The sequence below is a fragment of the Gadus chalcogrammus genome, chromosome 15, assembly GCF_026213295.1.
Source record: "Gadus chalcogrammus isolate NIFS_2021 chromosome 15, NIFS_Gcha_1.0, whole genome shotgun sequence".
NCBI classification, from domain to species: Eukaryota; Metazoa; Chordata; class Actinopteri; order Gadiformes; family Gadidae; genus Gadus; species Gadus chalcogrammus.
Window position 1 is genome coordinate 1,776,904 of NC_079426.1, and position 25,370 is coordinate 1,802,273.

Here is a 25,370-nt window from a genome sequence, read left to right on the forward strand (position 1 = left end):
TTTGTCAAAATCGTATCTGATCTGTATATAATATATGTATATCTGTATATTGTCTTTTTCTAATACTGTATCTTCCTCTGTCTCTCTTTCTTCGACAACGGAAAATTATTATTCATTATTACTTATCTTCTGACCGACCACAATACTGGCAACCCGGTATGAATGTATATTGCGCATGTGCAACAATGCCATCTCTGTGACTGGTTGCGACCATCCTGTCTCCTCCCAGCGAACATCTCGAGTAAGGAAAACGGAAGCGACCTGCATAAGTAAGCAAAGTCTGCTGACAGTAAGCAGAGGATAACTTCCCTTGTTCAAGTTCATGTACATTAGGTGGTGAGCAGGCAGATATATCGAGCAATCATCGCGGTTATATATTGTGAATTGGCCGAAGGACAAGGTAGATTACCTTTGCACTGCACTCATATTTACTGAATAAGTTGCAGGATCTCTGCTGACTCCCTCAAGTATCTAACCAGGTATGTCAATTATTCCAGGTATGGAATATGGCATCATCTGAAGCACACCTTATGCTAAGCGTCGGACTAATCGGTAAGCAGATCTCATTTTAGTACAATATGTTTCTTCTGTTTAGCTCTCTTAAACCTGTAATAACGTTAGCTCGGCGCCTTGGCATGTCAAATGGAATCACATGATAGCATTGTGATCAACAATACACGCGAGTGACTCCTGGTTTACAAGGTTGTTTCCCAACATTTCAGGCCCAACTTTATGTTAATATAGGTGATATGGTCACAAATCTTTCAAAAGCTCCCAATGCTTACTTGGTTTTATTTTGTTAACACAAGAGAAAGACGCGAATGGAGACACGTTGTGGGTGTGGTGTTACCCCTCTGTCACCGCGGAAGTGAGACAGATCCTCCTCAGCAAGTGCTGCCTGACCCAGGATGGTCGGGAGCTCCACTCCTTTGTATTTGGCCAGTTCCGCCGGACCTGGTACTATATTACCACGGTGGAAATACAGGAACCGACTGCCCTAAAGAAGGTAGGGACACTTATCAGTAATAATTACAAAACATACTATTATTGCAGCTGTTAATGAGGTCATCTGATGCTAGTTGGCTGAACACATCTTTAATTTGGTGTATGCATTTCCTCCTTAGGTTACACATTTCTCACTAGTTGTCACCACGAAAGACTTCAACCCTGAGAAATATGCTGCTTTGAGTAGAGTGTTATGCAGGTAAAATGTAGACTCGGTATACCTCTGTTTTGCATGTTTTCAAAAAGAGGATTGTGCGGTTACAGCGTTTTTATTCCCCCTCTGCAGATTGTATATCAAACATGGCAGTCCAGTGAAAATGATGGAGAGTTACATTTCGGTTCTAACAAAAGGAATTTGCCAAAGCGATGAAAATGGCTCATTTCTTAACAAGAATTATGATGTCAGGCTGGCCTATTTAGCAGGTTCCCTCAAAGGTAAAACATACAATAATTGATAGTTTCTGCCCATGTGTGAAGGATGTGAGAGTCAAGATAATGATAAGATCATTCAGTTATGGTTCCCACTATGTTCCTATGTTAAGATGTCGTGGCCCAGTTTGGAATGGAGTCCATTATCCTGTATACAGCCCTCATGCTGAAGAAAAGAATCGTTGTCCATCATCCTCGAATCGAAGCACTGTTGGAGTTTACGAGGTAACTAGAGAGAGAGAGAGAGAGAGAGAGAGAGAGAGAGAGAGAGAGAGAGAGACTCAGAGAGAGAGAGAGAGAGACTCAGAGAGACTCAGAGAGAGAGAGAGAGAGACTCAGAGAGAGAGAGAGAGACTCAGAGAGACTCAGAGAGAGAGAGAGAGAGAGAGACTCAGAGAGAGAGAGAGAGAGACTCAGAGAGAGACAGAGAGAGAGAGAGAGAGACTCAGAGAGAGAGAGAGAGAGAGAGAGAGACTCAGAGAGAGAGAGAGAGAGAGAGAGAGACTCAGAGAGAGAGAGAGAGAGAGAGAGACTCAGAGAGAGAGAGAGAGAGAGAGAGAGAGACTCAGAGAGAGAGAGAGAGAGAGAGAGAGACTCAGAGAGAGAGAGAGAGAGAGAGAGAGAGAGAGAGAGAGAGAGAGAGAGAGACTCAGACTCCTATCCTTCTGTCTTCCCCAGAGCGTTGCCTGCCTTTACATGGCATAGGAAGGACTGGTCGATCCTGCACCCCTACCTGCACCTGACCGAGGTGGAGCTGGACGACCTCAGGCAGTGCCCAGGTGAGGAAGCCCACAGACAGGGCCGTCCACTGGGTGTGGCAGCTGCCCCACCTTGACCTGTGGTGGGTCAATGTTTCTTTCATATCAAATTATGAAGAAAAATAAAATAAACAGGGGGCCATTTTTTTTTATCATGTTTTAAAATGTACATTTCAAAGGCAAATTATTAGGTAAATTCGTTTTAAAACAGATTTTCATTTTATTTTTTATTTAATGATCTACTTTCGAGGGACTTCTTTCATTTAGTTTTGTCGCATGCCAACATGTCCATGCATACACTATAAAATACACAAATACCTTGACTTGTTTCAAGCATTAAACGATGCCTGATCATGCATTTACCCAAGCGTTGAAAAGGTGACGGAAATGTCACTGATTGTGGGGCTGTTTATTTCTAGCCAACATCCCCACTGAAACAGGCCCGGACATGTTTTCAACAATTATGCAGTTTGACAACAATGGTGGTTTGGGGCGTTTTATTGGCGATGAAGAAGGTCTTTCTGCTTGTCTATTCCTCCTTAAAGACTGTATTTTCAACATGTTGTGTGTTCTCTAGGATACGTGGCAGGGTTCACCAACCCAGAGGTCGGCAACAGGGCAGATCTATTTGATGTGTACGTGAACCTCCCGGACAGCACAATCACTGTGTCTCCCGACGCCAAAGGTTTGTTGAACATCAAATGTAATGTTTTGAGTTTAACACTTAAGGGCTTATTATGGTCCTACGTTCACACAACGCAAGGTTGTTATGGAACCCGTACGCCCTTGCAGACCCTCCTTGCGTCCACCACAAGGGCCGGACGTGCGCCTCTCAAAAATTTGAACCATTCGTCGAGGCGACGCAGCAGCAAGGCCTGTGATTGGTCCGCTTGCTAAAACCCGACTCAGAGCCATAAAGGTTCACGACTGCGTCGAAGCGTCTGCGTGGTCATTGCGTTGCGTGAACTTGGAACCATAATCAGCCCATAACACTTAGAATCTTCAAGTAAACCAGGGTTCAAAACGGTCCTTCTTAATTTTTCCACTCTGCTTCCACAGAGGCCTTGGCTATGGGGAAGGTTCATAAAGACATCGGTCAGCTTATCGTCCAATCAGCAGAAGATGCTGAGCGAACGGACGCTCAGGTGATCAAGGTAAGAATGTACGCAGGGTATCAAACATGAAATGACAGCTGGAAATGTTATCGTTGCGGAGATGGCCCTCCAAAACCACTAACCTTGAAGTCATAAAGTTCACCTTTTGGATTCTACTCCTCAACCTCACGGCCTACATTAACATTAATTATTTGACTGTCATGCATCATAAGATTGATACACTTTAAGTTTTATGTAGTAAAGTTAAATAGGCAACTCTCAAAGAAAAAAAGCAGAGCTCTTGTTTCTTTTGAGTCTGCTCCACCCTGAATGGTGCATCGTTTTCCATATTCTGTTTTGTTGCATTTCTCTACTTTTATTTTTACTTTCCGTTTTAATTCACAGGACATTTCTACCAAGACTAAAGAGATACTTGCTAGCTTGATGGCCCTGGCGGACGAGAGTGAAAATTCTAAAATAACGGTAGAAGGCTTGAAGAAACATCACTTCCCCCCCGCCACGGAGAACTTCCTGTTTCACCTGGCGGCCGCTGAGAGACTCTTAAGGATATGACTTCTGCCTACCTGCAAACATACTAATCACGGGACGGGACCTCCTCACTGTCTAGGGATTGTCATGAGGACTCACTGAATGCGCCTTGGCTTCTAACCAGTGCCATTATTAACAACTTGAGCGGGATTAAATACTATTACTGTTCAATAGAAAGTTATGAAAGGAATATTTCAGTTGTGAGAATTTGTTTTCAATCTTGTTTTTACTAATAACTTTTGTTCCACCCAAGTACAGGCAATATAATGTATTTTTCTTCTCAATCACAATTTTCCTTTTGGTTCAGGCCTGACTTCTTGACTGTACTGTAATATGCTAAATGCAACCAGGGATGGACAGTTTGTTTTGTTGACATTTCTGCATAATCATTTTTACTTTGGAAGATCCAAATGCCCAAAACTGTATTTTTGTGTCTAAATATTTTTATATTAGTCTGTGCTGTGCAATAATATGTAGTTTACATTTGGAAAAAACATATTTTCATGAATTAATGTTTCTTAGCAAAAATAATTGCACTCCATGCATCCATTAAATACATTTATTATCAATAATAATATAATTGCCCAGGTTGTGCTATATATTCTTCATGTCTCCCCAAGATATTACCCTTCCATTTGTCGTTTAAAACACCAACAGCATCCAATACTCCTGGACAGGAAGCGGTAAAGCAGAACGATAATGGGACTGACGGTTTCGATGTCTTGGTGTGCGAGGTTATCTGGAGTCAATGGGTAAAGCCACAGGGGTCCATCGCTCCTCAGAGCCCCCGGTGGTAGAACAGCTCGCCATCGACCGCGGCCGCCTGCAGCTCCTTCTCCAACTTGTCCTTTTTAATCTGCAGAAGAGGGAGGGCGTGAGAGGTGTGGTGTCTCCGACCCCCGCTGGAGCATGGAAGGGAGAGGGAAGATGAAGCCTTACCGTCCCCAGCTGGGGGAAGATGCTGAAGGACAGTGGGATCATCATTCCGAAGACCATCGCCGTGCTCACATGCCGAAGAGGCGCTCGGAGCATGGAGTTCTGGTTGAACAATCTCGTCCTGTAAACCAACACTCTGCTTAGCTGGAATTTCCTTTTGGAATATCTTTTATATCCACTTTAATATAATATCAATCATGTCTTCACAGATAAATCTAAATGAAACCCTTCTCCAAGTCATGAAACGTGGTGAGGAAAAATGTTGTGCAGCAACAGGTGTGCTTCACAGTTCAAGGTCCAATCCCATTTCTACCCCTTCCCCCTGCCCCTTGTTTGAAGGGGTAAGGGGTAAGGGGTAAGGGGTAGAAATGGGATTGGGACTAGATGTGTCCAAAGAGAGGCCGGGGGGGCACTGCCACCACGGGGAGGACAGACTTACTTCCCCGTGAGGTACACCAGAAGGTTAGGAACAGCAGCCGATGCACCCAACAGGACTGCTCTTGACCACGCAGTGTCCCTTATAGCCTGGATGCACAAGTCAAAAAGCATGTTAAATGCACTGCATCACATATTTGAAACGGGAGGGAGAGGGTTTGAATCCTTACTTTGTCTCCAGCTGCTCGAGAGATTCCTACAGAAGCGCCGTTGGAATCAAACACCTGGATTCCATTATCAGACTCTTCACTCCTGATGGTAAACACGCTGAAGAAGCCCAGGGCAGCTGGGGAAGGTTCCACAACTTACTGTGAGCTGGTTTCATTTAGAAAAACAGAGTTTACAATGGGCCTAAGTTTGAGTTTCATGCAAGAGTAGATGGTTCAAGAACACAAATGACCTGCCTGAGAGAGGAACCGGCACGATCGACCTGAAGAAGAACAGCAAGGATTGGCTCCCGATGGCAAATCTTTGGATTAAAATGAATGGAAGTGCCTGAATAATGAAGATTTTTATTTAATTTATTGCATTATTCTTTTAATATGTGAAATATACAACAAAAGTACACCATATGTTATGGGATATCACGTTGCAATGGGGAAACAAAACATGAAGTTTGATTGACGATCGAAATGCAATGTCCATAGAAAACAAGCAGTACCCACCCCTGCACATGTTGTGTAGGAAACCGACCCTCCGATCAAAAGAGCCTGTTTCAAAGACATCTTCTTGGCCTGCCGGTGAGAGATAATGAAAGAAAAGGCAGATAATGAAAATCAACCCACAGGAGATTAGCCCAGCTGGCCTATCTCCTGCAATTCCTCAAATAATGCAACTGTCCAATGGGCTGGCTGACACTGGGGTTTATCGCATAGGGTTACACCCTTGTCAGACCTTGCAGAGGACTTTACCGCCTAAACATGGTGTAGACCTGTTTTAAGCATACAACTGTGTCTTTTGTTTGAATATCTTAATATTTTGGCATAAATCAGTAACAAAACTGTACCGTAGCTTAAAAAAAAAAAGAGCGATTACCTTTTCTGAAGAAGAATTTCTATGGACATGGTTAAATCCAGCCATGTAACTCTGCAACAAAAACTGTAAAAAAGTGTTGTTGTTTTTTTAGAATCATCTGAGGAATATTTGGACATATTCTTTGTTATGTTTGGTTAAATGGGGTTTCTACCTGACAAAAAAGAGCAGACTTGACACTGCTGTGAGGCAGCAAGCTGGCAACGACCTGGGAAAAATGTGATTCAACATTAAAATGTTTTACTGCCAATGTTAATAGTCTATGTAAACTAATAGAACAGGGAAAAATACATATTTTTATTTGAATAATATAATAATATAGATTCAGCACTATTAATACACATTTTCTTACCAAAGGAGCCGATACAGGCAATAATGCTAGAAAACAATTTGAAAAAATAGCATTATTAGCAGCATAAAATGAAAAGATCATGTCAAGTTTCAGTAGGCATTACAAAGATGGTTGGGTTATCTACCTGGAGGGCGGAATGCAAATGGCAGCACAGCCCCAGAGTCAGCATGAACAGAGGACTGTTGGAGAAACAAAACTAGACAGTTTACTGAATGTCTTAGCAGGAGAGAGGGTTGAGGTCCCATTATAATAGATTCATCCACAACCATCCCTTTGTCATGCTTGGATAGAGTCTGACTTGTTTCTGAGATTTTCCTCGAAGGGACAACATCATTGTTGTTTTCACTGTTTTGGGCCATTTTGAAAATACAGTTTTTCCACATCCAATCTCCTCCTCTTGACAGGTAATCAAATCAACCTTATTGTATTAATTCTAGTTTTATTCTTAGTACCAAAGGGACATGGTAGTATCAAGTCCACATCACTTGAATGCAATCCCTACACATGAATTCTTACTTCACAGTGTTGTCATTCCACTTACAAGAGATAAGGTCCACGCACTTCCATCCTATCAGAGGACAAAATAAAAATATTTAGCATACAGATTTTAATCAACTATGATGTATTTAAAAGATTGGGGGTTGACCATGTTCCTTACCTTTTCATTTATTTTCTCAACACTGCCAACAGTGACACGGGCGTTCTTTATTTCAGCCTAAGCGAAATTAAACATTAGAGAATACCTGGACTTCAGTGATAAAACACTACGGTCATTAAAACGTCTGCTACTTACTTTTGAGGAGAGCAAGGAACTTGGATCAAGGAGATTAGCCCATATTTTAAGTCGACTAAGGAACATCTGAAAAGGGGTTCAGATGTACATTTTAAAGGAATATCACAACCAATATCGACAGTGTGATTGATAGGGTGATAGGGTGATTGATAAAGACAAGGGAGCCTCACTGAAGCATCCCATATCGTTATGAAGTCAATGAATGATGCTCAGTGCAGGCTCTATGGGATGCAGTACTTTGCTTTGCACATTATTACCTGTCCCTCACTTTTCCAGTAATGCAGGTTGGGATCCATTTCAACCCGTGTATTGCAGATTATTTACGTTAAACGATATTAAGTATACAATACTATGACATATTATCCCAAAATTCTCCCATGCTTTAAGGTCAAGTTGTATTTACAAAATCGTTTCCGCCTTGTGGGGCGGGCCTGTTCATGCGTTGCTATGTAGAGTCATTCTGCGCCAATTTTACGCATACATTCCCAAACTATATTTTCGCCTCCCATGCCGTGAAATATTTTAATACACACCATTTTATAAATATATATTTTAATTTAAAAAAATACACAAATCTTTTGCGTTGGAATATGTTATAGACAACATGCGCAGATAATGGACGTAAAAACCTACTGAGCACACCGGCTGTCAGTGTCATCATCCAAAATGGCAGCCACCGTAGGAAGACTGCTAAAGACCTCTGTAAGTGGATACGGTTTAATTAAGACTTGTTGTCCATGTTTGCTGTTAAAAAATGTTTATATTTGACTGAAAAATAGGGTCAGTCGTTCGGTTTAATGCGACAACATTTTGAATGAATTATAGTCATGTCCAGGCGCTTTCTACGCACTTTAATTGGAGACGCGCATGACATGTCATATGCAATACCTTGCAAGTGTAGAAGTCATAGAGAAGTTTGTTTGTTAGATTCATTTAATGATATACTTTTGAATGGCAGTGGGAATCTATATCTCTTCAATGGGGAATTCAATTTCCAAAATTCAAAACAAGGATTTGTTAGTGAACTATGATCCGTGTGTGTAGGCAAGACTCGCAGCGGGAGGACTCTCCAGAACGGCCAACTGCACTGCCCTGCAAAGAGGCGGTTTCTCCACCAGTATGTACCATGTTCAGTCCAAGCCCACCTTCTTTGATGTTTTGATACAATTCTGCTCAAGAGGTTAAATTTAGGCCTAATAGTGTGTTATATATTTTGAATTTGGACTATTTAGAATTTGTTTAGAATTTGGTCCAATACATTTCATTGGTCTATTCACGGTATTTCTGTACACTTTCTGAACTTTGCTTCCAATGGGTTCTTTACTGACGAGCTAATTCAGATTTTGCACAGTAACCAGGAGGAACAAGAGCTGATGGTTGCAAAGGTTGGCTAAATGTTATCTTTAACTGACCATCTCAGGCACAGCCAGATTTGCTGCCGCGGTCACTCATCCGGCACCGGCCTTTAAAGGCACCGCCGTCCACAATGGAGAATTCAAGGAGATGAGCCTGGATGACTTCAAGGGCAAATACCTTGTCCTCTTCTTCTACCCACTGGATTTGTGAGTATTAGGACTTTCCTCTCATAAATGCCCTCATCGCATCATTATAGATTATCTAATGTTACACAGTAAGTAGGTCTCACAATGCATATGACTATTTTTGTAACCAAATAATATTGAATTGCTTATTAAACAGGTCTTGTCTATGCTATGGTAATATGTATGACGCAGTGAATCTTTGAATTCAAACTTCTCTTTATTCGACTTTGCAGCACCTTTGTATGCCCGACTGAGATCATTGCGTTCAGTGACAAAGCGAACGAGTTCCACGATGTCAACTGTGAAGTTGTGGGCGTGTCTGTGGACTCTCACTTCTCCCACCTGGCGTGGATGAACACTCCACGCAAGGTACGCTGACCCACTTAATATTCATTGAATAACTGACACATTGCCTTAAGGTGTTTGTACTTGTAGTTATGTTGTAGTTATCATGAACAGAGTCATGGAGTTCCTTTGATCGGTTGTATACATTTATTTTTAGTTGGTCTCTTGTCTAACCCCTTCATCCCCATTAGGCTGGGGGGTTGGGTCACCTCCACATCCCTCTTCTTGCTGATCTGACCAAGCAGATTTCCCGGGATTACGGCGTCCTGCTGGAGGGTCCCGGTATCGCACTAAGGCATGTCCCTGCTCCAGCCTCATGACAGCGGGGTCGTTTGAGCTCACACAAATGTATTCATGCTGTTGTGAATGAACATTATCTTTATGTTCACACATTTTAACATACGTTTAAAAATAAATAAATATTCAAGTTTTGAGGAGGTAAAAGTGATCAGTTTAATATAGTTCTAGAAGTGGTCTGAAGGAGAACATAAAAATATTAGGATAAAAATGTCTCTTTAATGTATTTTTTACTTGCATTACTTTGTCAATGTCAATGTGATACAGAAAGTGTCTATATTTTTGATCCATGTCAATGTTAATGGTGGTTGTGCGTTCCTCCAGGGGCCTGTTCCTCATCGACCCCCAGGGAGTGGTGAAGCACATGAGTGTGAACGACCTGCCTGTGGGCCGCTCTGTCGAGGAGACCCTCCGTCTGGTCAAGGCCTTCCAGTTCGTGGAGACTCACGGAGAAGTCTGCCCAGCCAGCTGGACTCCAGAGTCCCCAACGGTGAGCTCCATCATGAATAGATTCCCATTCAAGTCAATGTGGACGATACTCGCCCCCGTTACAACTTTAAGTAAAGCCTCTTCGTATCATGCTGGGTTACCATAAGCAATGCTGACAGGATTAACAATTCCTTGACACCGATTTAGTTTTACTTTTCTTTTGATTCATGATTTCTTTCATGCTTGACTTCTTGAAATTGACCCAAAACATATATTGGTTACGTGATAATGCCCCATGATATGTCTTAACTCAAATCTCTACTTAATCCATGAGACGCCCAAACAAGTGAAACCGTTTCTCTTCCATTGCAGATCAAGCCAACCCCTGAAGGGTCAAAGGAGTACTTTGAGAAAGTAAACTAAATAAATGTGTCAAAAGCTTACTAAATTGGCATATGCTCCACATCTACAAAAACCATAATGTACCCTATCATAGATCAAGTGTCATTTGTCCTTATTTCATGCTCAGTTCAGTAATAAATATTTCAGTGTAATTGAGAGATGCCTCCTTCATTGACCATCATGCTACATAACAGTAACAAAGCCACTCTTACATAACCCCTGTACATAAACATGTTTATTTTGTTTTTACAGCAAGTTAATATGCAGATTTGAAATGTCTTAAAAGACATTGGTACACAACGAGGTGCCAAAAGAAATCAACTTAGTGAAGAGGGGGATGTTAAATAAAAATAAAAAAATCAACAAAGGCATTATCAATTTTCATACATGTAAGGTACATACTGTATTTACAGTTGGGACGCATTTGAAACACTCTGCATCTGGTAATGAAAACATCAAGTGTACATTAATTTCACTCTGTACAATATGTTTACAGGAGGGAGACAGTCTACTGCTCCCAGTCCTTTGGACATTCACGAAGATGTTTTTGGGTTAGGCAACGAAACGTGTGTGTGGGGCTTACCAGAGGTTTTAGAGTCTTCTTAAAGCTTATAAAATTATATGTAAAACACAGACAGAGGAGACGCCCTTTCTGCAGGCTTTTCCGAACCTCTTTATACAGTTCATCCTCAAATAACAAACCCCAAACGCATAGCTGTCTCCGGTTAGAGATGCTCAGAGCAAACCAAACAGCGCGGAACAAAGTAGAGTATGATGAGCGCATCGTTAGGTGGAGACTTCATGCAATTTCAGGCAGGATGTAACAGTGCCACCAGCCCGACCCCAAGCACCAAACACTAAACTAAAAGAGGAACTGTCCAGAACAGAATGATTGGTTTAAAAAAAGAAAAGAAAAAAATGAAAACCCTGTCGTAAATCTGTACAACGAAAATACAATTGGGATCTACATCTAAAAAGGTACATTATGGTTATATACACTTTTCCCACCTATCCATATATTATCTTTACAAGTAGACTTCATTCAAACCCAAACACTAAGAAAACAGACTACGTAGGGGAAATGGAACTACGTCAAAACATCCATTTCAAACAATCTGCGTTGAAACGTACCTCAACTGTTGGGTCAGTTCAGCTTCTGTTTAATAATTTGTTTTGAGCAGGTGGAAAAAAAAAAAAAAACCAGCAGGACTAAAAATAACTTCCCTCAAAAACGGATGAGATATTGAAACGGAGTCTGCATTGTCAAAAGAACGTAAGGTGTGTTGGGACGGTTACGAGAGCTCCTTGAGGTTGGATGCATGGCGTTTCTCGGCTGTGGCTGTACCATCTTCTACCAACCTATGCATTTACTCCCCCGTCGTTTACGGTAAGAGCTTGAGGAGACCGAAAAAAACAATAGTAACCATATTCAGTGTGACTCAGTAATACAAAATAGCATCAAGTCCGAGCACAGACACAAACCTCCCTGTCCGATGTTCCAGTACAATAGAACAAAGGCTTTCGATACACTTAGGCCTCTTCACTGAAGAGAGCGAGACTAATCCATCAATAATAAAGATCTATGTTCTCAGGTCTCAGGAGGGACTGGAAGGAGCAATCACCACATCCGTAAACATCTGCCCCAACATTTGTTTCAAATCGTTTGATTAAAAACAGAACCAATGTTTCGCGTCTTGCCACGCATCCGCCCGTATTCACCTGTGTTGCGGCATTGAAACTCATTCTGGAAAGAAGACATTTGGGGAAAAGAAGACATTGTACAAAGTGAGATTACATGAAATCTCTTTGCAAAAAGAAAAGGGAGATAAAAAAAAATAAAGAATGACTTGTGCCCGCCGCCTTGGTCAGGATGCCCGTGGTCAGATCTCCCGGTCCTAATCGATTTTCACGTTTGTGTAGATCTTCCTCACGAAGGCACTTGTTCCGACGTAGCCAACGGCACCTGCAGGAAGAGTGAAGCCTTTAAATCCAAGACCTTAACTGGACACCTCCCCAGCTGTACTCGGTCCGTTCCAATAGCCTCGTCCATGCCTATCATCTCAGCAGTTATCAAGCCCTTTAGCATTGGGGGTAACCTTAGATACTCCCGTGTCAAATCATTGACAGAAGCACAACAATATCCCTTCAACCTTTTGATAAACCCTGGATGGACCACAGAAATCCTTGTGATTCGAACACAGAGGGTCAAGGACTTGACTATTCCTGGAAAGTCCTTGAATGTCCCGAGCACTCACCACACATGATTCCCAGGGAGGTGCTGAACACCGCCATGTAGCCAAAGTAGAAGGAGGTCTGGAAAAGCCCGTACATTCTGAAACAGCCAAAACAAATCGGTTATTAGGTCGTTATGAATAGTATATAGGGTTTTCCTTACGACTAAGCTCCCTGATGGACAACGGGAAGTATTGCAACGACTAGTCGGTAACAAAGAAAAGGCCCAGAAATCGGTTCAAATTGAGCCACTTAGAATCCAAGAGGCTTGTCAATGTTAAAGATTTCTATACAACAAATTTAAATGAGGCTGATAAGTAATCCATTTACATTATTGCAATGGGTTCTCATGCAGCAAATGGAATACGCGTCGCACCAGTCAAACGGTTAGGTAGGGGTACAACATCTAGGCCGATGCGTTAGCAGTGAACCGGTGGACTGTGCCGAGTACTTCAGTGGGAGTGGTACTCGTTTGTACATCCATGGTCGTTTAGCTAAAGGCCTATAATTAATAACAGGTATTTAAATGGGGCGTTGGAAAGACCGACTGATCGCGAACGCCAGTGCACACGACTGCAGTCACCGTGTGGAGAGCGCACTTTAGAATTATGAACCAGATTAGATTAAATCATTAAATTAATGATTCAATGTTTTGTGAAACTACACGTTTGTTTAGGCCTATTAAAAGCCTGGTCTAATTATACGAGTTTTAAAGTTTATAAAATCACATGTAAAATAAGAACGGTTTGTTCCCTTTCAGCAGGCTTTTCCGGTCCTCTAAGGTTAGTCCATAAAAAACAACAACTTGGCGTCTCAGGTTTAGAGATGCTCACAGAGAAGAAATTAAACAGAGCGGAACAAAGCAAAGTATGATGAGCAGCAGGTTAGCTGGTTAATAACAGCCTCCAATGTTAGCCGTTATATCCTGCCAGAAATGCCCCCCAAGGGAAAAAACTGTCCAGAACGATTGATAAAAGTAGAAAGATTCTGTAAAAAACGAAAATACTGCATAAAAAAACAAGAATCAAGAAACAAGAAACCTATCTGCATATTCATTGGAATTGTGCATTGCCACGATTTATACAAATCGGCAGAAGTGGTTTCTCAGAGAAAACAATTAAATCAACTTTTAACCAACGGCAATTTCTGCTATCGAGCAAAGACTATTTTATCTACAGCAATCTCCAAGAAGATAAATTGAAATTGCCCGGGGAAGGGGGTGGGGGGACGACTCACTTTGTTTTGAAGAAATAGTAGTAAAAGGAGTACATGTAAACATATACAGCAGTAGACGCTGCAGACAGGAAGCTGGTCCATTGCCTATGAAGAGAAACATGAATAATAATAATTAATCAGATGAGTTCTACAGGGGGCATGAAACAGCCCAACCAGGGTTGGACTAGAGGCGTTCCTGCGCATGTCATTTCCATTAGGCCTGCACAATTCCGGGAAAAATATGAATCACGATTTTTTTTTAGCTTAGAATTGATATCACGATTCTCTGCCAAGTTTATTTTCTCACGATATGTAATTTTTATTACACATAACCCCAGAAAAAAAAAAATGGCAGTACCAAACATAGTTTTTTGGCACCTCTAGCACGTTGCGTTTTATATGGCCCTTTACAAATGATTAAAGTGCAGTATCAAAAACGGTGAAACTAAATTGAAATTAAAAAAAAAGTAAATCAAATTAATTTAAACATTTAATCCACAGGGGTGTGAATCGAGATCACGATTTTATAGCGATTTATCGCGCAGGCCTGATTCCCATCGTTGGTAAACCAATCAGGCCAACGTATCGGCCGTGGCGGAGCCTCACCATCTGTAGTCCTCGGCGTTGAGCAGGAAGTATGTGCACACGATGGTGACGCAGACCGTCACGATGCACAGGATCACCAGAACCAGCATCATGAAGCCGTACACGTAGTAGATCTTGTAGGCCCAAAAAGATGTGAAGATAAAATACCTAGGGGGAAGGAATGGAGGAGGCCGACAGAGCACAGAGCAGTGAGGGGGATTTCATTACACAGACAAACGGATCCAAAGACACACACACAGTCTGGGTCACAGAGCACACACACAAGGCTTACATTTCAATGAAAATGGATCCGAACGGCAGGATTCCTCCAAGGCAGACTATGACCGCCGGCTCCATGAACCTAGGGGAGCACAATGACACGAGTCACATCATTTGACTTTAAGACGACGAGAACATGAATGAAAAGTACTTCAAGAGCATTTGGACAGATACTATTTGTATATACACGCATGTCTTAACACCAAACCAAAGACTAATACAGCCCAAGTCAACATCTACCATCTCAACCAGTGTCTGCCAAAGTTAAGCTATGAGGCCCGTTAAAGGTATAATACTTTTGGTTGTTATATTGTCATTATCATTTGTTATTGCAACGTGACCGCCGATACCAGCACAATTTCCTTTTTACTACAAAGTTCAAACCTGTCCATAGTTCCGGTTTTACATATTACAGTGGAAGGAATGCTGGCTCGCCATGCAAAACTGGTATGAACACGCCTCGCTCTAAAGTACCTTCTTCTATAGCCATTAAAGTGCACTGCATACCGCACATACAACAGAAATAACCCAAGGGGACGCCCTTCTCCGATCACGGCGGGAGTGTGCGTTGATGCCTCGGCTGCAGGTGGAGAGATGCTGCTTCACAACCACACTACACCCAAGCCCCACTCACCACTTCTTCTCGGGGATGGGTCTGGGCACGGCGTTCACCCGGCAGGGGAAGTTAGGCTGGCCGGACAGATTCCTCCCCAGAATGGTTCCCACCAGGTTGAGCGGCAGGATGACGAAGAAGCAGATGCAACAGACGGCGACCTGGACAGCAAGAAGCAAAACAAGACGCGTTGCGTTCACGGCCGACACGGAGCTCTCTGCCTCGGGGGCGGGGGGTGTTCCTGGAGGGAGGCCGGCGCCGGGTTTCTAACTCGCAGAGTGGAGGAACTCACCATGGTGCCGAAGGGGATGGCTCTGGACGCATGATAGTACATGGCGATGAAGTTGATGAAGAAGGCAGTGCCGCAGACCATAGCGGGGATCAGGAAAGCCCCGATAAACATCTGCTTGATCCATCTCCTGCCTGAGCAGACGGAAATCAATAGCACACCGTTTGGTATAAAGGCCCACCAGAAGCACGAAATGGCCTAATTAATTAGAGAGCGAATGACTCGGTGTAACAGGAAGTAGTGAGAAGAGTTCAGGAAGAAGAGAGAAGGGTTTATGACTACCTCCTTGCTTTGCATACAGACTTCCCCCAAAGTAGCCGTTGACGGGAGAGGTTGCAGCGTACACGAAAATGGCTGTGCTCAGCATGGATCCTCTCCTGCAGAGAAACGGCCCATAAACGTCTCAGAGCGGACGACTCGAGAACCCCACACGTCACGGCGATAGGACCAACGCTATGCATCCCCGAGCCCCTGGCCACTCACTCAGTATACAGGTCCTCGATCATGGCCACGATGATGACGATGAAGGACACGGAGAAGATCTGGCAGCCGGAGCCGATCAAGGAGGAGAAGAGCATGGGGTGGCTGGAGGGCCGGAACACGTCCCCGTGGACCTGCTTCCAGCCGTACTCGTCGCCCAGGTCGCGGTCCTGGAACCAGGCGGAGCACAACATTAAGAACAGCAGTGCCCTCACGTCTGAGCTGATGGGGCCTGGTTACGGGTGGACGACTGCTACAAAACAGGCTGCACATGAAGCAAACTGAGACTACGGCAGGGCATGGACAACGCGCTGAAGCCCTTTCAAGGGCTGCAGAGTTTCCATGGTGAAGCATGGATGGTTCATTTGTAATGCTTCACTGTTGTCAGTCACTCAGGGAGAAGAAAGACTCAAGACAGTGCCAGTGTTCTGTCCCATGCTTGCATGGGCAAAGCGTGAGTGTGCTTGTGGGCGTGTCTTATTTTCCCCCCATCTTCCCAGGTCACGGCCCTCCCTTGTTCCTCATTGGGCGGCCAGACCACCAATCCAAATCAGCTACGTTATGAAAACTCCACATCCCAGGAAGTCTCTCTGGACTTTGTTTGCCTAAGCTACGTGTCGAAGGCTGCAGCTAAAGTGATTGTCTGTTTAGCCGTGTGCTACCGGCTCTCCATGTTGTCCTCCCAGGGAAGGGCCCTAGGTAGGCTGATGGTACCCTTTACACCGCCCACACGCGTAGATAAAACCCTCGTCTAGAACACTACATGGGATACCTTCAGTGTACTATTGCTAGCTAGTCTAGTCAGTAATACTTTGTTCGTTAGGCCGTGCGCTTCAGTAGTAGTTTTGTCGAGTTGCTTTTATTTTTTCCCTTCTCTCATTTGGGGTCCAACTACATTATTAATAGAAAAACAAAGGGGAAGGGAATTCCCTTAAGGATATTGTCCTGGAATCAAACTTTAACACAAGACAAACAGATCAATGAATATCTGCAACAGATGTACCAAAAACCATGAAGTACTTCCTTACTGTAATCTAGCAATTACTCCAAGTGCCTTTTTTTAATTGCCTAAGATTAATGTGGAATATTAAACCAAAGCATTTCGTGTTGGAAGTGACATATTACTGCATTAAAAATATGAATTTAAAAAGCGCAAACTGACAAGTATGTTTACCATGTCATCCATTTCCTCTTCTTTGCTGTATCTGGCATAATCCTTCCGCAGCGTTCTCATCAGAATCATGGACACCAAGCCCACCAGGAAGATGACCATCATGAAGGAGTTGAAGATGGAGAACCAGTGAATCTGAAAGCAGAGCAACCACCTCAAACTCCATTCACTAAATCGTATCACACATGCAAAACTAGATGCAAAATTGGCAACATTTTATTTTATCGCTAAAGTAGGTTCAGTGCATTCATTCATAAAGTGCTGGGGAGAATTCTGTTGGAGAAAACAGTAATAGGGCGGAAAACAAACCACATTCTAACAGAAAAAGCAGACTGTCTGGTAGTCAAATGTAGTCTTATTTTGAAGAAATGCCCACTAACGCTGCAATAACAAAAGACCACTTACTCTGTGCTGAAAGAAGGAAGGATCAAGGTACTTGTCGAACCGGTCTTCAAACTTAACGTCCGATTTCTTCCACTTGACCTGCAATGGGTTCAACAATCAGCAATGTTCTGCCTTGCACTTCTATGGTCATTAAGCTTAATTGCCTAGCTAGCAATTTGAAGCTAGCCATTTGTCTTTTTTATACCGTAACAAAACCTATGGTGGCATACCAGTGCGGAAAAATCGGGAGCAAAAATGGCTCTGCGCGTTGCGCACTTTCGCTGCACTCACGGGCAGTACTTCTCTGCTTCGGGGAGCGATTAATGAGGCCCCTGTCCGTACAACTGTTGTTTAAACTCTTGAGTAGGGATGCACCGAAATGAAAATTCTTGGCCGAAACCGAACATACTGAAACAGTTGGCCGAAGGCCGAAACCGAATACCGAATGTGGCTTTTACTGTTTTTCATTCATTTTGCTTTAATTTTTCACCATTGCATAAATCAAACAATTAAATGTCCTTTATAAACTTTTTTGTCTTGCTTTTCTATAAAAAAAAATCAATTACAAATTTGATACAAAATATTGAATCAATACTGAACGTTTTCTAACATTCCAGCAGACATTATAGCAAGAATTTAAGAACAATGTACCTTTAAATAAATGAGTAAAACTTATTTTTATTTTTTATTTAAAAAAAATAAAATAAAAATGTTCGGTGTATTATGTTTAGCCTTTTTACTCCTTCGGCCGAAACCAAACATTATGTTTTGGGCAATTTTCGGCCGAACATGTTCGGTGGCCGAATATTCGGTGCATCCCTAATCTTGAGTGTTTTCTTGCACACTCAGCTTGGCTGTTCTTGCAAACAGCCGTTTTCCTTTTGAAACTTAGAAGGCAGATCCAGCTATGGCCGGTGTGTAACTAAATTGATTGGTTACACGTTGCCGTATACGTCAAAGCACCGCTCGGATTCCTTGGAAGACTTTTTAGGGAGTATATAAAATATTAAACAGACCAGGAAATAAACGTTAAAAATACTGAGTTAAGAGTAATTTGCCATAATTAATCAAATTATAAAAGGAAACTACATGAATTGTAAGCATTGCATCGCTGTAGTTAGTGTAACGCAGTTATTAATATGATGATAATATATGATTGTCTAATGAAAAATATAACAATTCGTTGGGTCGCGCGATTAATACGTCACTCGTAGGCGCGGCACTGTTTACAGCCAGCCGCCGACAGGTTGGTTCACGGTTCATGCACGCCCACAGCGAGCTTTAGTGAGAGCGACCACAGCTTGTATTTTGGTCATATCTTAACACTGGACTGTAGGCCTATATAAAAGTGTTGTACCTTCACTGTCTTTGGGTTAAAAAAACTCCTTCAACTCAGTATCCGTCTAGTCCAACAAAAAACTCTGTCAGCTGCTGCTGCTGCAGACGTTGTGCAGACGGGCTCGGAGTCGGCACCGCGTGCATCAACAGTCACTCAAAGCAGCGGTAGTAATCACACAACCGGACGGTGTAGAAAGTCCCATCAGTTAAAAATAGTAATCCAGTTTTTAAATCCAAGTTAAAATCTGCATGATGTAGAGCTAGTTAGCTTAAAAAAATTTAGCAAACAGTGTCAAATGTGATGTGTTCAGGTCAGCTCAGTAATGTGATTGATGTGTTCAAATGCAACATTAAAAAAATGAAATTTGAGATTTTGGCGAAAACTTGTTTTCCCAGCTGAATAAAATAGATAGTAAAGATGGAATTATGACCAGTTTAAGGTCCTATCTTGAGCTATGATCATCGTATCAGCAATTAAAGCAATAATACAAGTTCTATTTCAACAAAATAATGGATAAGTAAGTACCAAAAGGGGCATCAATAAAGACTTCGATCCTTAAGGAGTCTCGAAAATGGTATCAATATCAATAAAAATTAACGATCTGAGAGAAATTAAGATGATTTAATTTCTTTTTAACCGTTAGTATTTACCGGTTAAAGATCTTATCGGTTAAACGGTTAACCATGGACATCCCTTATATCCCTGTGTACATATAAATGTATATCATACATTGTATGTTGTTTTTGTGTCATCCCAGTTATGCTTTTTTATCATTTAACATTACTTTTAATAGTTCCAGGACGTTGGAGCAATAACCTGGTGTTTTGACACTTCAGTCTGCGCTGTGAATTTGAAGTAATGTTCAGTTTTTGAATAAAGATGCGGCAATTACAAATGTTTCTTTTTTTATCAGATTCATCGATTATTAAAATAACCGTTAGTTGCAGCCCTACAGCCATTTCTTGGGATTCAGAGAAGGCAAGTCGACTTGTCTACGCAGTGTTCTGCGCACGGGAAAAGTCAATTTTACTTGTGATTTTCTACAGTGGCATGCCGCCGTTAAAACACAACATTAAAACACTATTTTGTAAGGTGGTTTACCATTGTCAATCCCATAGGAATGAATAGTATTCAGTACTCACAGAATAGGACATAGCGATTCTCGTGTTTGGCACCAGCTTGACTTTGCCTTCACTGGTCAGGTTGACGTCCACAATCCGGTTGCCATTAAAGCCGATCTCCAGCTTCTTGTACGTCCACAGGTAATGGTCCTCTCCATTTTCATCGGCCTCACCAACAATACCTGATCAACGAGACACAGATCATGCTTTTAAAATGCCAGAGGTAATGGGGTCATTGGTTGCAAGCAATACCATTCCTGTTTGGTAGGTGTTAGGATGTTATGTGAATCTGTGGACTGGCCATGGAATCAGTAATAAATTGATTTTCATTTTTCATACACCTTCAGGTATGTTGCTCTGCTATTAGACATTGCAGAAAGGAAAACTTAAGTCTACTCCCTACATTATTTTCAGCACTTGTGGTATTAAAGCCACCATAAATACAAGAAACCGGATACAGGGTTGAAGTCCATATTTAGTTATTCTGAATAAACAGATTTACGTTGTGTTTGACGTGTGTAGCGAGTTATATAAGAGCTCTTGCCCCACCCTTTGTTCAAATTACAATCAGGTAACAGTTGCACTGTTTGATTTACTCTGGGATGGGCCGAAAAGAAAAGGCATATGACAAGCCATGTGAACTTTTAACTGTCACAGCTTATTATGTTACTATTATACAGCACTAAGCACAATTCTTATAAAAATTTAACTTATCTCAAGAATTTACACTGCAAAATTAACCAGCTTTGGCTCCTATCTCAACTTAGAGTAAACTATTCAAGCACGGAGCCAATTGGCCCGATATACAATGAATGAAAACTGGTTCTTCCTTTGGCATCAGGTTAAACAAGTGTTCTAGGAGGCATGAGGTGTCAAACGGATACAAGTTTCCTGCTTCTAGTTAAACAAGTATATAAAAGATGCAAACTAATTGATAGTACATACTGTAAATTTAGTGCATGCAAGCTTTCCTTTCGAATGATTCACAGATGCAGGCATACAAAAACCCTGTTAATAAATCGCTCCAAGCTCCAATCAAAGCTTTGAGCGATTAATAAACTACCAATACTGTCTGAGCAATAAGTATTACTTACCCCAGATGGGAAGGTCATCGATGTACATCTGGTACCAGTAGTGATTGTTTATGGCGTAAACAAAGGCATCCCTTTTGGCTTTGTCCAGCTCAATGTCACAGTATGAGGTTTGCATGACTTCATCTACAAAAAGAAGAGAGCACCAAATCAACGTTGAGATCGTTCAAATTTAAAAATGTGGCCAAGTGTTCCAGTTAACAGTTAAATACCTTTGAACTTTATGTCTAGTCCGCTGAACTCCAGCTCCACTCCTTGCAAAGCTTCTCCAAGAGTCTCGTGGTAATGACTGATGGTCTTCTTGGTGCCCACACAGAAGGGCAAGGAGAAGTACTTGTACGTCTCTTGTCGGTTATGGTAAGGCCCCACCGTATTCATCCATAACACCACCTCCTCCTTGTCTACGTACTGTAGAAAGAAATGGCATTTGATCACTTTGCTGTTGGTTATGGCTGAATAACCAAAGAGTTTAACCAATAATAAATGTTCTATAAAAATGGAGTGCCATATGATAAACACTTCAAGTTTAGGCAGGGATTAAGCGCAACCTAGAGATCAGGGCGAACTATTGGAGACAGCTGAGAGCTTGGTTAACATCCGTTGCGTTGTTTATTTCAATATATATTTATTTGGTAGGTTTAGAAAAGAAATAATACACTTCGTAGACTTGTGTAAATCGTTCCCTAGTTCAGTCCACAATCAAATGGATAAAATAAAAATAGCCATAGTAAGCGACATCTGAAAGCAACACATGGAATGAGATTTATGCGACATGAAACAAGCTTCTCCATAAGCATCAGTTGCAGAAAGCATTTCACAAGTTAAACGGTGGAAGACCAGACTTTTTTCAAGAAAGAATCACCACGAAAAGGCCCTGAACCGGCTTGAGAACAGGAAACAGAGTTCGTTCACACATGCACCACACCATAGGATACCAATGCATTAGAAAGGCAACCAAATGATTAACCCTATTTAAATGTCAAACGTAAATGCAGTTTATCTGCAAAACTGGGCTCGGGTCTGCAGCTTCCGAACTGACTGGGGGTCGCTAGCTGGCTAGGGTTAGCTAGCTAGCACTAGCAAGCAGAAAGATGTCCGCTATGTAGCGATGAAATGTTAATGCGAGCATTAAACAGTCAGAATACAGACCACCAAAACCCCAGGCTGCCAAAAGAGTTAATGAGTTGTCACCAGTTTAACATCGTTATTGTTGATTGTCGCTCGCTATGCAGGCTAATGTTAGCGTGTCTCACACTAAGCAGACACGTCCATTATTTTCAATACAAGCAGGGCTGCTCTTTCCCTCCGGCCTCACAGACGTCTTACCGTATGCTCGTGTTCATCTGCCCCCACAGATAATAGTGAACACTCTACTACGAAAAGCACCGCCACTGCAATCTTCCACCTGGAAGACCCCATTATTTTCGGCAAAAGAATAGCGAAAAGACAGGGATGTTAGCTTTGCACGGCTATCCCACCTCCTTCCTGGTTGTATGACAGAAGCGATTTTTTAAGGGACGCTGTCGTACGCATATGGCGTAAAGGAACCCGTGCGCATTCATCGCACAGGAGTGTGATTGACTCGGGGACGTCACGTGGAGCCGTCCCTCCACTCACGTTCAGCAGCGTTGGCTGCAGCGATGATTAACACAACCGCTTCCACATCGTCCGCAACCTTCAGCCACGTCATCCGATTGCCAAGAGAGGAGCTGCGCCTTCACCTTTGACAGGGGAATTCATGGAATACATTATCCTCATAACGTTGAATTGTGCTTGTAAAAGTACATTTATCTAAAATAAATTGAAAGAAGACCGTTTAACTCCAACATCTGTGCTGCGCAGTTGTGGAGATCTGTGTTTTAGTTGTAGACTGAATGTGTTGTTTATCTTACTCAAATAGTCAATACTAATCGAATAATGATCACTGACATATATAGGCTATATATATATATATATATAGCCAGTTATTTGAAGTAAGCATACACTCCAATCACATTATGACTTGCTTATAAATATTTTGAGGACAAATGTTTTTCTAAAAAAGTGAACAATGGGTTTTATTTTATTTATTGTTAAATTATATATATATATATATATATATATATATATATATATATATATATAGTTAAATTATATATATATAATACGTAATCGATATCATATAGGCCTATTGTTTTCAAAGTCTACCAGATAAATCTATCTGAAATGTAGAATAAGTGCTTTAGTTTCATGGCAATAGGAGCAAGGATTTAGCCTTTTTCTTAATACAACAAAAATGTAACAACTATTGTATGATCCTCATAAAGTAGAATAGTGCTTGTAAAAGTACATTGAGTTAATTTAAATACGGTTAAACAGTTCAAAATGTAACATCATGAAATGTTAAAAATGAAATAGTTTATACTTTTTTGGTAAAAAATAAATAAATAATACTCTCACAACTGATAAATAATAATTTTAAAGATTACATTTATCATAAGTCATCGGGCATAATTACTTAATATGTTTTCTGTATTCTTGTCTGACATTATAACCAGGTATGTCTATGTTCATTACACCCAAATCTCCAGTAGAGGGAAACAAACACTGCTTTATTTTTTGATTATTTGACCGTGGTGGAAACATATTCATTATCACTATATCATTATTAACATTACATTTAATGTTGACCTCCATTGTTCCCGGAATCCGAGGCCTTTCTTGAGATCTTTACAAAGCAGGCATGGCTTCAGTTAGTGTACACAAATAGGGTCATTGTTATCGTCCACAGATCGATGTAATTAAGTTGTGTAGTGCAAATCAAATCACAGGCTACCTTGCTCCATTAATCTGACAGCTGGGTTTTTCAGCCACTCTTCAAGGGGAGAGGAAATGTAATCAATTATTCCCCGGGAGATAACCGTGGAATAATTATTGTAATGAGACGTCTTGGAACAATTTACTTTGGAAACATTAAAAAAAATGGCAAAAGATATGGCAATGCCCTCTTTCTTTTTTCTAAAAGATTGTGCCTCATCGTACGGTACAACGTTGATTGAATTCCCTGCTTGAGTACCAGCTTCTAGTTATTTCTTACCCAGTTCTGAGATTGTGTCCCCAGATGACAACAACCTGCTTTGACCCGACGGTAACGCCAGACAGCGTCCGTGGTCAAGCCTCCCGCCGTTGGCTCTCCCTTATTAGTTCCAACAAAACATAACCCGTGAAACAACAACAATGAACCTGCTAGATTGTCCGATTTGTATTCAAACTTGTTTTGCTCTTTTCAGAATAGAACAAACTGATCCAGAGAAAAACAAATCCCAAGTATATTGGGCCATGGTTGGAGGACTAATATTCTCTCTAGGCCTAATTAAGAACCTAAATCTTAACTTAACAAAACAGCACAATCTTCAATATACAACCTATTGTTATTTTTCCCCCCATCTTATATTAGATGATTGAATACGATCCCATAGTAATGGGAGTGTAAACCAACCTCTGTAATCCATTGACAAGACACTGTAAATGATTCAACTCAGTTGACAGATAAGCCATGCTAATTATTTTGGTATTTTTGATCTTTTATATTTTTATCAAAACACTATTTTGCGATGATGATGAAGATAAATGAAAACTGGATTTCCATCGTTCAGGGATCTATGGCACCATGCAGAATCCTTCTCTTGAGCCCTTCCCCATTTATTCCTTTGGACAGTGTGCCCTAAGGAGCAATGGTAGTAATAATAATACAACAGAGCCTGCAAATAGAACTTATCTTTTCAATCCTTACTTGAAATGGTGGGAGCATGTTCCATTCGGCCATGGACTTGGGAACACACGATGAGCTAAGGGAGATTTATTCCTCAGTGGTGAGGTGCATGTTGAAGGTGTGTGGAGTACCGATGAGGACCCAGACGCCCAGAATAATCCATCTCATTTCAACTCGTTTTGGTGGGATTTGTTGGCTCGTCTGTTGATCCCGAAGGCCAATTCACCGCAGAATCATTCAAATGATAAACAAATGGCAGAGCCCACTTTCTGATCACCATGGGATGGTGTCTCAAGCACACACGTTTGATTGAATTTCCTGCTAGACTAGCAGGAATGGAGTTTAAGGCCCAATCCCATTTCTACCCCTTCCCCCTTCCCCCTCCCCTTCCCCCTCCCCCTTGTTTTGAAGGGGTAAGGGGAA

At 41.7% G+C, this 25,370-nt stretch overlaps 4 protein-coding genes across 5 annotated transcripts; 2 read left to right on the forward strand and 2 right to left on the reverse strand.

Moving 5' to 3' along the window:
- The first annotated feature begins 195 nt into the window (after positions 1–195).
- On the forward strand, positions 196–4,400 carry dennd10 (DENN domain containing 10). Its single transcript, XM_056609807.1, has 10 exons — positions 196–400; positions 498–552; positions 810–1,006; positions 1,125–1,204; positions 1,292–1,440; positions 1,548–1,659; positions 2,113–2,213; positions 2,770–2,877; positions 3,252–3,346; positions 3,692–4,400. The coding sequence occupies exons 2-10, from the start codon at positions 507–509 to the stop codon at positions 3,857–3,859; spliced, it is 1,056 nt and encodes a 351-aa protein (XP_056465782.1). The 5' UTR covers positions 196–400; positions 498–506; the 3' UTR covers positions 3,860–4,400.
- sfxn4 (sideroflexin 4) lies at positions 4,359–7,800 on the reverse strand. Its single transcript, XM_056609808.1, has 14 exons — positions 7,641–7,800; positions 7,384–7,449; positions 7,249–7,305; positions 7,132–7,158; positions 6,715–6,769; positions 6,591–6,616; positions 6,393–6,446; positions 6,242–6,304; positions 5,872–5,940; positions 5,611–5,701; positions 5,377–5,492; positions 5,211–5,296; positions 4,775–4,892; positions 4,359–4,691 (listed from the first exon to the last, which is right to left on the reverse strand). Exons 1-14 carry the CDS (start codon positions 7,677–7,679, stop codon positions 4,614–4,616), a joined length of 945 nt encoding a protein of 314 aa, XP_056465783.1. The 5' UTR covers positions 7,680–7,800; the 3' UTR covers positions 4,359–4,613.
- Positions 7,801–7,996: 196 nt separating this feature from the next.
- Positions 7,997–11,823, forward strand: prdx3 (peroxiredoxin 3). Its single transcript, XM_056609108.1, has 7 exons — positions 7,997–8,085; positions 8,428–8,500; positions 8,804–8,945; positions 9,158–9,293; positions 9,461–9,564; positions 9,891–10,056; positions 10,368–11,823. Exons 1-7 carry the CDS (start codon positions 8,050–8,052, stop codon positions 10,416–10,418), a joined length of 708 nt encoding a protein of 235 aa, XP_056465083.1. The 5' UTR covers positions 7,997–8,049; the 3' UTR covers positions 10,419–11,823.
- Positions 11,824–12,253: 430 nt separating this feature from the next.
- tm9sf3 (transmembrane 9 superfamily member 3) lies at positions 12,254–22,741 on the reverse strand. 2 transcript variants are annotated; one of them, XM_056609106.1, is made up of 15 exons: positions 22,523–22,741; positions 21,409–21,604; positions 21,200–21,322; positions 20,127–20,287; positions 17,667–17,744; positions 17,265–17,396; positions 16,094–16,260; positions 15,893–15,987; positions 15,614–15,744; positions 15,343–15,482; positions 14,722–14,790; positions 14,451–14,597; positions 13,866–13,949; positions 12,653–12,729; positions 12,254–12,360 (listed from the first exon to the last, which is right to left on the reverse strand). In XM_056609106.1, exons 1-15 carry the CDS (start codon positions 22,613–22,615, stop codon positions 12,293–12,295), a joined length of 1,761 nt encoding a protein of 586 aa, XP_056465081.1. In that variant the 5' UTR covers positions 22,616–22,741; the 3' UTR covers positions 12,254–12,292. The 2 variants fall into 2 exon arrangements, with proteins under 2 accessions (XP_056465081.1, XP_056465080.1); XM_056609105.1 differs by having other exon boundaries at positions 17,253–17,396; positions 22,523–22,723.
- Positions 22,742–25,370: the final 2,629 nt, after the last annotated feature.

Coding starts and splice junctions, on each gene's coding strand:
- dennd10 (XM_056609807.1), top strand. CDS start 507: ATGGCATCATCTGAAGCACACCTTATGCTAAGCGTCGGACTAATCG. Junction 553..809: donor GCTAAGCGTCGGACTAATCG/GTAAGCAGATCT, acceptor TGTTAACACAAG/AGAAAGACGCGAATGGAGAC. Junction 1,441..1,547: donor TTTAGCAGGTTCCCTCAAAG/GTAAAACATACA, acceptor TCCTATGTTAAG/ATGTCGTGGCCCAGTTTGGA.
- sfxn4 (XM_056609808.1), bottom strand. CDS start 7,679: ATGGATCCCAACCTGCATTACTGGAAAAGTGAGGGACAG. Junction 5,941..6,241: donor GAAATTCTTCTTCAGAAAAG/GTAATCGCTCTT, acceptor TCTCACCGGCAG/GCCAAGAAGATGTCTTTGAA. Junction 5,493..5,610: donor CGTGCCGGTTCCTCTCTCAG/GCAGGTCATTTG, acceptor AACCTTCCCCAG/CTGCCCTGGGCTTCTTCAGC.
- prdx3 (XM_056609108.1), top strand. CDS start 8,050: ATGGCAGCCACCGTAGGAAGACTGCTAAAGACCTCT. Junction 8,086..8,427: donor GAAGACTGCTAAAGACCTCT/GTAAGTGGATAC, acceptor CCGTGTGTGTAG/GCAAGACTCGCAGCGGGAGG. Junction 9,565..9,890: donor GGTCCCGGTATCGCACTAAG/GCATGTCCCTGC, acceptor GCGTTCCTCCAG/GGGCCTGTTCCTCATCGACC.
- tm9sf3 (XM_056609105.1), bottom strand. CDS start 22,615: ATGGGGTCTTCCAGGTGGAAGATTGCAGTGGCGGTGCTTTTCGTAGTA. Junction 21,605..22,522: donor CAGATGAACACGAGCATACG/GTAAGACGTCTG, acceptor TTCTTTCTACAG/TACGTAGACAAGGAGGAGGT. Junction 14,791..15,342: donor CCCATCCCCGAGAAGAAGTG/GTGAGTGGGGCT, acceptor GTGCTCCCCTAG/GTTCATGGAGCCGGCGGTCA.